General features: G+C 40.8%; 1 protein-coding gene and 1 long non-coding RNA gene across 2 annotated transcripts; one reads left to right on the top strand and one right to left on the bottom strand.

Moving 5' to 3' along the window:
- Nucleotides 1-534: 534 nt before the first annotated feature.
- On the bottom strand, nt 535-1,248 carry LOC128204388 (acanthoscurrin-1-like). The gene is made up of 2 exons (XM_052905806.1): nt 950-1,248; nt 535-910 (listed from the first exon to the last, which is right to left on the bottom strand). Exons 1-2 carry the CDS (start codon nt 1,246-1,248, stop codon nt 535-537), a joined length of 675 nt encoding a protein of 224 aa, XP_052761766.1.
- A 5,696-nt stretch (nt 1,249-6,944) lies between these two features.
- LOC128206969 (uncharacterized) lies at nt 6,945-8,102 on the top strand. Its single transcript, XR_008256625.1, has 2 exons — nt 6,945-7,324; nt 7,665-8,102. It is a non-coding gene; the product is annotated as an uncharacterized LOC128206969 (long non-coding RNA).
- Nucleotides 8,103-10,647: the final 2,545 nt, after the last annotated feature.

Below are 10,647 nucleotides of genomic sequence, written 5' to 3'. Positions count from 1 at the left end.
CATTTTCGCCGCCACCTCCGCCTCAATACCGCCCTGCCCTCACCTCTCGATCCACAGCCGTCACCTCCACCTCCATTTCAACACCTGCCCCCACCTCTGGATCCAACATCGCCACCTCCGCCTCCATTGCCGCACCTGCACCCACCTCTGGTTCCATCACCACCACCTCCGTCTCCATTACCGCCCCTGCCCCCACCTCTGGATCAATCACCACCACCTCCGACTCCATTTTCGCACCTGCCACCACCTCTGGATCCGTCACCGCCACCTGCGCCTCCAGTGCCGCACCTGCCCCCACCTCTAGATCCACCATCGCCACCTCCGCCTCCATTGCCGCCCCTGCCCTCACCTCTGGATCCACTACCTCCACCACCATTGCCGCATCTGCCCCCACCTCTGGATCCACAGTCGCCACCTCCGTCTCCATTGCCGCCCTGCCATCGCCTCTGGATCCACCGCCGCCACCTCCGCCTCCATTTCAACACCTGCCAACACCTCTAGATCCACCACCGCCACCAACGCCTCCATTGCCGCCTATGCCCTCACCTCAAGATCCACCACCGACACCTCCACCTCCATTGCCGCACCTGCCCCCACCTCCGGATCCACAGCCGCCACCTCAACCTCCATTGCCGCACCTGCCCTCACTGGATCCACAGCCGTCACATCCGCCTCCATTGCCGCACCTGCCACCACCTCTGGATCCACCACAGCCACTTCCGCCTCCTCTGTCACTCCTGCCCTAACGTCTGTATCCACCACCGCCACCACCGCCACCCCGACTCCATTGCCGCCCCTGTCCCCACCTCTAGATCCACAGCCGCAACCTCCGCCTCCATTGCCGCTCTTGACCTCACCTCTGGATCCACTACCGCCACCTCCGCCTCCATTTCCGCACCTGCCCCCACCTCTGGATCAACCACCGACACCTCCACCTCCATTGCCGCACCTGCCCACACCTCTGGATCCACAGCCACCACTTAAACCTCCATTACCGCGCCTGCCCTCATCTATGGATCCACAGCCGTCACCTCCGCCTTCATTGCCGCACCTGCCCCCACCTCTGGATCCACCACCGCCACCTCCGCCTGAACTGTCGCCCCTGCCCTTACATCTGGATCCACCATCGCCACCTCCGCCTCCATTGCCCCCCCCTGCCCCCACCTCTGGATCCACAGCCGCCACCTCCGCCTCCATTGCCGCTCTTGACCCCACCTGTGGATCCACCATCGCCACCTTCGCCTCCATTGCCGTCCTCTCGCTCACCTCTAGATCCACAGATGCCACTTGCTTCCATTGCCGCCCCTGCCCTCACCTCTGGAACCATAATCGCCACCTCCGCCTCCGTTGCCGCACTTGTCCCCAACCTCTCGATTCATCATCGCCACCTCCGCCTCCATTGCCGCTCCTGCCCCCTACCTCTGGATCCGTCACCGCCACCTGCGCCTCCAGTGCCGCACCTGCCCCCACCTCTGAATCCACCACCGCCACCTCCGCCTCCAATGCCACCCCTGCCCCCACATCTGGATCCCCCACCACCTCCGTCATTTGCACCTCCTCACAAGTTTTTCACTGATAACCTAGCTTATTGGGAACTATTGTTCTTCACCACTTGTAAAATAAAAGGCACATAACACAATATTGGTTCTGGAAGGGGATTTCCAGGGCAATCACCTAGCATCGGCCAATATTGACCAAAATTGAACCCCAAACGTCTTGGGACCCCGCATTTGGGTAACCAAGCACACTGAAGGACTTTGGAAGTCTTGTAAGACCAGAAGGAGGCGACGGGACGCCTAAAGACCTGGTTTCAACTTCTTGTGAACCTTGATAACAATTTCAGTTAAGCTTTGAAGTAACCGACTCAACTCTATTATTAAGCTGACAGTTCTATTGTTCGTACCAGTTCCACTCATGTATTGAAAACGGTTTGTTAGTTTTAATTGTTTTATGAAATTAGGTGAAACAACACTCGAACTGAGTTCAAATCTTCATACAGTACTAATTTGTATTTATATCATAATATTTATTATGGGTCACAACGCCTTTCGCTGATGTGCACATTCCGTAAATACCGTATTAAAGTATATATTATATAATACATTTGTTATATTAACCATAAATCCTGCAGTATAACGCGATTTAAATATTGTTCTGGTATGGCGATCTAAGCGAGATAACACACACACGTCACCCAACTTGCCAAATATAGTTGTCTAATTTTGATTTCTTCAATACATGTATGTTCTGTAAATGCTATAGGCTTTTATCAAATTTATTAAAATTGAACGTTTGTAAAAATACGAGCGTTTAATTTATACAAGTTCACATAAACTATATGCTTACTTTGTAACTATTATTTCAAGCTATACTCTGCTAATGTTACTATCGTTATTATTTCAGTTAAAACTCAACTGTTCTGCTCCAAACAAATGCTTGACTCAGACTGACTTCCAAAGAAACTCGCGACGCTTTTATACTCGCACACCAAACGTAGGGAAAATTATTTAAAAAAATGAAAAGCATGGGGTCACCAGGCATTTGAAATCGTTTAATCAAGGGGGCTTGTTGGTGAATGTAGTGCTATGGGCAATGTAGTAAAACTTAAAATATAGAATTTCAGGAGCCTTACACTAATATACACATATTTCGGCTTTTTATCATAACTAACGACATAATATAAAGTGAAACTGCAGCGTTTTTTTGACTAAATAAACTTAGAACACATGCATCTTTTGCAGATTTTGCGCACTTTTTAAATCGAACTTTACTTGGTTACGTAAAATTGACATCGTAGTGTACAACGTATTGAATCGTTCTTATTGATGTATCCGGATGCCTCCCCCCTTGGATCCGCTAGCATGAGGGAGGAACGATTATTTGAACCGGCTGGTGAATTACTTAAACTACTCAATAATATAACGCCCGGAGCCAATCTCAAAATGAAATAAATGAAATAAATAAAAGTGAAAATAGCAATAAAGACAGAAAAGTGTACGTGGGTCTGCTTTTATACGGGCTGGCTTTGTTCAGAAGTCTTTAGTATTCCTCGCTCCGGATTTGAAAGAAGAACGAGTTTTTTAATTTGACATTAATTGCTTTCCCATAAATACTCTCCCCATTATGTAGGACTCCTATTTAATATTAATGTGTCAGTTACGCACTGAAACAGAAACCGTAAATATTACATAAGTAACGGATTTATCACTTCTCCGTTACGATATTATTACAGCTTGGATTGTTAAGTATTATATGGGTATTTACACATAAATATGTTATATATTGATTGATGGGTATTTAAACCGCTATGGAACATTATTCAAATTCAGCCAATGAAAGTCACGTGACCAAAGGAATGTTCCCGCGGTGATTGTATTTTATAGTAAACAAAACCTTAAAGGATGATTTAATATAGTTATGATTTAATCAATAGCATATATCAGTCCAGTTTTGTTTTAGTTATTGATTTTAACAAATCTTAACTATGTAAAGTTTTATTGAATATATACTTATTAATTATAGTCAACTTTTGAGCCTAAATGTACTTAACTACCCTGTTAATAATTTATAATCTTTCTATAGTTATTTTTTTTATCATTTTGCTATGAAATTTGGTGTACTGAACGGAACCGACCCGACACCTGGCCTGTGTAGGATAACGCTGCCGGTAAAAATGGCAACAATGATATACTTCAAAATAAAAATATGTGTTGTATATAACTTGAAATATGTTAAAACATTTCAACCTTAATAGTGGGGACGATAATAAAATAATGTACTGTCAGCTTCAAGAAAATCGACCATATTGTTTAGGTGATCCTGATCTAATTTGGATTAAATTAGTGAAAACCCAAAACTAGTGCATACTGCATACTAAAAGAAAGATACATCCAAGGCGGGCAGACATGATCAGACATTATCACCCCCATGCACCCTCTAAGAACATCCTCTGTATAATTTCTTATAATGTATGGGTACATTTTGATCAAGAGTGACAATATAAATTATTTTAGTTAATGCTCTAATTTATTTAAATCTTGTCGATTATCTGGCAGTCATTAAGGAGTTTAGCAAGTGACTTGAAGACAGACCTCCGGGCAGTCCTGCTGAGGTTCAGAATATAAGTAATGTTGAAACAAAACCAGATGTCCTTAGGACCCCTCTTAGTTCTGCCCTGTGTGTTCTGTTAGTGTCACAATCTCCACACCGAGCACTAATGGAATCATTTTTTTTAATTATATTTCCGAGTACTCCCCGGAAGAAGTGATGTGCCCAATCTTAACCTCGTTATACTTTTTATATTCTTAAGGAATAAGAGTATCTGATAGGAGGCTGGCGATCCACAGAGGCCCTATCAAATGTATTCTTGTATGTTTTAGACCGCCATTCGTTAAGGACGTATCGACAGGCTAGGGAAAAGACTTTTGTGAGTGCAACACACGCTTAGGACGTGTCGACAGGCTAGGGAAAAGACCCCTGTGAGTGCAACACACGCTTAGGACGTGTCGAGAAGCTAGGGAAAAGACACTTGTGAGTGTAAAAAACGCTTAGGACCTGTCGACGGGCTAGGGAAAAGACCCTTGTGAGTGCAAAACAAGCTTAGAACGTGTCGACAGGCTAGGAAAAAGACCATTGTGAGTGCAACACACGCTTAGAACGTATCGACAGGCTAGGGAAAAGACCCTTGTGAGTGCAACACACGCTTAGAACGTATCGACAAGCTGTGAAAAGGCCCTTGTGAGTACAACACACGCTTAGGACGTGTCGACAGGCTAGGAAAAAGACATCTGTGAGTGCAACACACGCTAAGAACGTGTCGACAGGCTAGGAAAAAGACCCTTGTGAGTGCACACACGTTTAGGACGTGTCGACAGGCTAGGAAAAAGACCCTTGTAAGTGCAACACACGTTAAGGACGTGTCGACAGGCTAGGGAAAAGACCCTTGTGAGTGCAACACACATTTAGGACGTGTCGACAGGCTAGGGAAAAGACCCTTGTGAGTGAAACACACGTTTAGGACGTGTCGACAGGCTAGGGAAAAGACCCTTGTCAGTGCAACACACGTTTAGAACGTGTCGACAGGCTAGGGAAAAGACCCTTGTGAGTGCAACACACGTTGAGGACGTGTCGACAGGCCAGGGAAAAGACTTTTGTGAGTGCAACACACGCTTAGAACGTGTCAACAGGCTAGGGAAAAGACCCTTGTGAGTGCAAGAAACGTTTAGGACGTGTCGACAGGCTAGTGAAAAAGACCATTGTGAGTGCAACACACGTTTAGGACGTGTCGACAGACTAGTGAAAAAACCGTGTGAGTGCTACACACGCTTAAGACGTGTCGACAGGCTAGGGAAAAGACATCTGTGAGTGCAAAACACGCTTAGGACGTGTCGACAGGCTAGGGAAAAGACCCTTGTGGGTGCAGCACACGCTTAGGACGTGTCGACAGGCTAGTGAAAAGACCCTTGTGAGTGCAAGAGGGACCGAACCATTCACTTCCACATTCCAGAGACAAATCTTGACCCTAACATCAACCTGCTCATTCGTCTTCAATTTGTGTTCTATGTCTTTGGCGTTGCCCATTGCCACTAAACCGGGTTTGTGTTTAAACTTTTTGCTACTGAGCATGTAGTTTTTACATATATATTCAAGACGACGTGATTTGAGACCTAGTTACAGGAAAGCAGTATGCATTGACTTGTTACTGATTACCGAGTCGTCCAGTGTATCTTTGATAGCCAAAAGTTCTGCCGAAAAGATAGAGAGGTGATTGCCGAGTCTATTAGTGTTTTTAATTGTTTTGGATAGAACAGAAAGGCGCATGAAACTATGCCAAATTATGGGTTTTTAGACCCGTTAGTGTATATTTTAAGACATGGTACTGGTATATAGGGGACATTCTGGGCGTACACCTAGCACCGTCCAATAACTTCCATCTTGGGGTCAGCTTGACCAATTTGACCCCAAACTATTGGGACCATGTATTTAAACCAGCACATTGACTTAATTTACAAGGCCTGAACGACCAGAAGGAGGCAATGTGACGCCCTAAGACCGGGCACTGGCATGTAGGGGACATCCATGGCTATCACCTAGAACCACCAAATAGCATCCATCTTTGAGGCAGCTTGACCAAAATTGACCCCAAAAAGTATGGGGACCCCCTATTTGCGTAAAACGAGCACGCCATCACCTAGCACCGCCCAATAACTTCCATCTTGGAGTCAGCGTGACTAAAACTGACCCCAACGTCCTTGGACCCTGTATTTGAGTAAAACAATCACATTTAGCTGCTTTGGTAGGCTGGTATGATCAAAATAAGGCGATGTGACGCCCAAAGACCGGGTATTGTATTTAGGAGACATCAACTGTCAATGCCAATAACTTAAACACAATTGTTAAAACTATCAACCTTAGATAGTGCAGGTTTAATTGATAGTAACGATATGTACAATACGGAACTTAATCTATCTTTTCGTCAAGGTTATTCAAGTTTGTATTTTTCAATGACGTTCAACCGACATATTTCCCCTTTGGTCTGCATAATACTGTATGGGGCTTACCTTAGTTTCACGCTATTGAAATTTGCTTGACACAAATGTTAGTGTATGCCAGTTTTAAAGCAGTATTCAGTTACAACTTCTTGTGAGCCCTGCTGACAACTCTGTTTGGCTCTCAGAAGACCGACTCAACTCTGAGATGAGGCAGACAATTCTATAGTCCGTACCAATTCCGTCCATGTACTGAAAATAGTTTGTAAGTTTTAATTGTTCTATTATATTAGGTGAATCAACCCTCGAATTGAGTTCAAATGTTCATACAGTAATAATATGTATTTATATGATAATATTGATAAAGAGTCACTAAACATAACGTCTTTAACCCTTTCGGCGCCAAAGTCGCATAATTGCGATAACTAGGCTGACCGCCAAAGTCGCATATTTGCGACAAAACGATAGGGTAGTGTTTTCGCTATTTTTACGCTCAAATATTATTACAGAGCCGAGTGATTTCTACTTTCGATTCAGAACGAGGCTTTTTCATGTTACTTCCGCATTCTTAAATAATTTTTCACGTAAAATTGAATTAATTACAGTCTTCTAAAGTGAATTAAAATCGCAGAGCGATCTGGACAATTCAAGATGTCTTCCAGGAAAAGGAAGCGGGCTTATACTTGCAAGGAAGTGCTAAATACGATCTGTTATGACAGTAATAGTAATATTCCGGACATCGAAATTGGATTCGGATATGTCAAATGAAAGTTCGGATGACGATATTAGTGAGAAAACTGTTTCAAATCCGTCATCCAGACCACAAACACCTTCAGGTTAGTTTGAATAATGCTTATTTTCTGTTATTATTGATGTTTTATCCCCATGAAAATGTCAAATATACCATAAATAAAGAATTAAGCACTTGGCAGCTAAGTAATTCAATATAATATATATATAAAAGAAGACTAAATTTAAAAAAAATATATGGATGAAACTTTGCCCAGTAGGTTGAGAGGTTGGCGGTCGTTTTTTTATGATATCTTCAAATTCGTCTGTTTTTGAGTTCTGGCTGCTTATTTTGATCAAATTCTCAATTTATAATGCAGTTTGATAATTAAACATATGCCTATATTGATTTATGACTGTTATAGAATTATTTATTATTTATTTAAGACCACGGACAAGAGGTTGAGGGGACAAGGTAGAGCGATCGGGAGAGGGGAATATTCGAAAAGAAGAAGCATCGACCAGATTGTGCAGTGCGAAGTGACAGACAGACTCCTGGATGGAGTATAAAACAAACATATTTTAAATGCAATGAGTGCAACATTCCTATGTGGGCAGCCCGTGTCATTCACACAAACAAGAACTTTCAGGAAGCTGGACGCGTGGTCCATAATGTTGATGCATATGTACACATGTAGATTTGTTTATAAGCAAAAATGTTTTCATTTTAACATAGTCATTTTTTCTATTGTATAAGAAGTAAAGAAAGGATATGTACACAAATGTAATCACTAAATATTTATGAACTTAATGACATTTTTTCATTTTTTTAAATTTATTATATAATTTATTAAATATTTTGTATAATAAAATTTCAAAAAATCATATTTCTTTTGATCTTATGTTAAATATATTATTTAATTAATTTACTGTGAAAATTTGAAGAGAAAAGCTTTATAAATAAAAAAGTTATGGTCAAGTGAATAACCTTGGTGGAATTCTCTTATACTTCCAGGAATTAATTTGGCACTGAGATGAACTTTTGACTATTTATTTGGCGCCGAAAGGGTTAAACCATGCAGTATAACGCAATTGTAATAGTGTTCTGGTATGACAATCTAAGCGAGATAATACACGAAAGTAACCCTAATTGCTCAATAAAGTTGTTTGTCCTTGATTTCTTGAATACATGTAAGTTCTATAAGTGCTATAAGCCTTTATCGAATTCATCAATATTGAACCTTTGTAAAACTTGGATTGAACGTTTAAATTATACGAGGCCACATGAGTTGTATGCTCACTGAGAAATTAATAGATCAAAACGTTCTATAATGTTACTATCGTTATTATTTCAGTTAAAACTCAGCTTTATTACTTTACCGAACGTAACGTTGTTCTGTTCTAAACAAATGCTTGACTCAGACAGACCAGCTTACTGAAGAAATTCGTGGCGCTTTTATACTCGCACAACAATCGAAGGTGGGCGGAACGCTACTGCCCAAAACGTTGGCGGTGACAATCAAACTAAATGGCAGGCCACAAAAAAATCGTTTTAGGAAATTAATGGCATCCGTCTTGAAAAGTATGCATCTGAAACAAAGAAAGGCTCTGAATATAGCCCCTAGGTTTGAAATGTAAACATAAACAATTCAAAAGGATGAGTCACGTTATATGCTCTTGACCTTAAAACAGCAGAAGATGCTCAGAATAACACCATGCCGGGTGACATCATGTCAGTACAGAAAACTTACGATCAATAAATACAAGAAATACGGATATAATGTCGCACCAGCGGTGAGGAAAAAAAATCATTTTAACACCAACATGACGAAGGAAGCTATAATTTAACGTTGAAAATCTTAAAGCATGTTGATGTTGAATGAAGTCACTACTATAAGTTTGTATTTACCGGATGGGGTAAAGTCTCTCTTAATTGTACTTTTGACAAATGCAAATCAAGGGTCAGTTCATGATATTTTTACCCTCCGAATGTCAAGATGCTCTCAATGGAATGGGGTAAGTGTAGAACTATATCAATTCTAACATATTATGTAAATATTTATAAATTAATTTTCAGGTATGTAAACACTAATGTTAATAACATTAACAATTCTAACTCAAAATTAAGGTCCCTTTCTAAAAAAAACTTCATGAAGTGTCAAAAGGTCTGGGCTAAACACTACTCGGGAAACGCCCCGAAATAAAATGAATATCACGGGGTCACCAGGTATTTAAAGTCATTGTGGGGGAATGCAGTGCTTATGGGCAATGTAGTAAAACTTAAACTATAGAATTTCAGGAGCCTTACACCTATACACATATTTCGGCTTTTAATCATAATAAACTACATAATACGAGTATATAGTGAACCTGTAGCGTTGTTTTACTACTAATATTCCTTTCACAGCGTAGGTTGATATCAAAGTGTCAACTGACATTTTTGTTACTTTTTTCTATGATTTGATATATTAAATGGTTTTATGATAAACGGTTGATATTATTCATTACTGTGAAAATTACAAAATATCAGCAATTAAAACGGGTTAGCCACAAGATGAGACAATTGCTAGACAATACATGTAGATACATGTCAAAAACTTACATAAAATTAACATCGTTGTGTAAAATCATTGAATCAAACTTATTGATGTATCACATCGCTTAGAACACAGACATCTTTTGCATATTTTGCGAATTTTTCCAATTCGAAATTTACTTGGTTACATGAAGTATATATCGTTGTGTACAACGAATTGAATCGTTCTTACTGATGTATTAGAATGCGCCTACCCCCCCCCCCACACACACCCATGGATCTGCTAGAGGGAGTAACGATTAATAGATGAATTGAACCGGCTGGTGAATTATTTAATCTACTGAGAAATATAACGCATGAAGCCAATTTAAAATTTCTTTAATAAATAAAAGTGAAAATAGGAATAAAGACAGAAAATGGTACGTACGTGCGCTATTCTACGGGGTTGGTTTCGTTCAGTACTATTTAATATTCCTCGCTCCGGATTGGAGAAAAGAACCAGTTTGTTAATTGCACATTACTTGCCTCACCATAAATACTCTCCCCATTATGTAGGACTCCTATTAATATGTGAATTATGCACTGAAACAGGAACCGTCAATATTGCTTTAGTAACGGATTCATCTATTATCCTTTACGGTTTTGTTACATCCTTGATTATTAAGTATTACACGAGTATGTTCACACATCTTATATATTGATTGATTGGTATTTAAACCGCAACAGAACAGGATTCAAATTAAATCAATGAAAGTCACGTGACTAATGGAATGTTCCCACGGTGATTGTATTTTATAGTAAACAAAACCTTATAGGATTTAAATTCAGTCAATGAAAGTCACGTGACCAATGGAATGTTCCCACGATGATTGTATTTTATAGTACACCAAATCT

This window comes from Mya arenaria, chromosome 10 (assembly GCF_026914265.1).
Source record: "Mya arenaria isolate MELC-2E11 chromosome 10, ASM2691426v1".
NCBI classification, from domain to species: domain Eukaryota; kingdom Metazoa; phylum Mollusca; class Bivalvia; order Myida; family Myidae; genus Mya; species Mya arenaria.
Note: the sequence above shows the minus strand (reverse complement) of the source record. Positions and strands in the feature narration are given on the sequence as shown.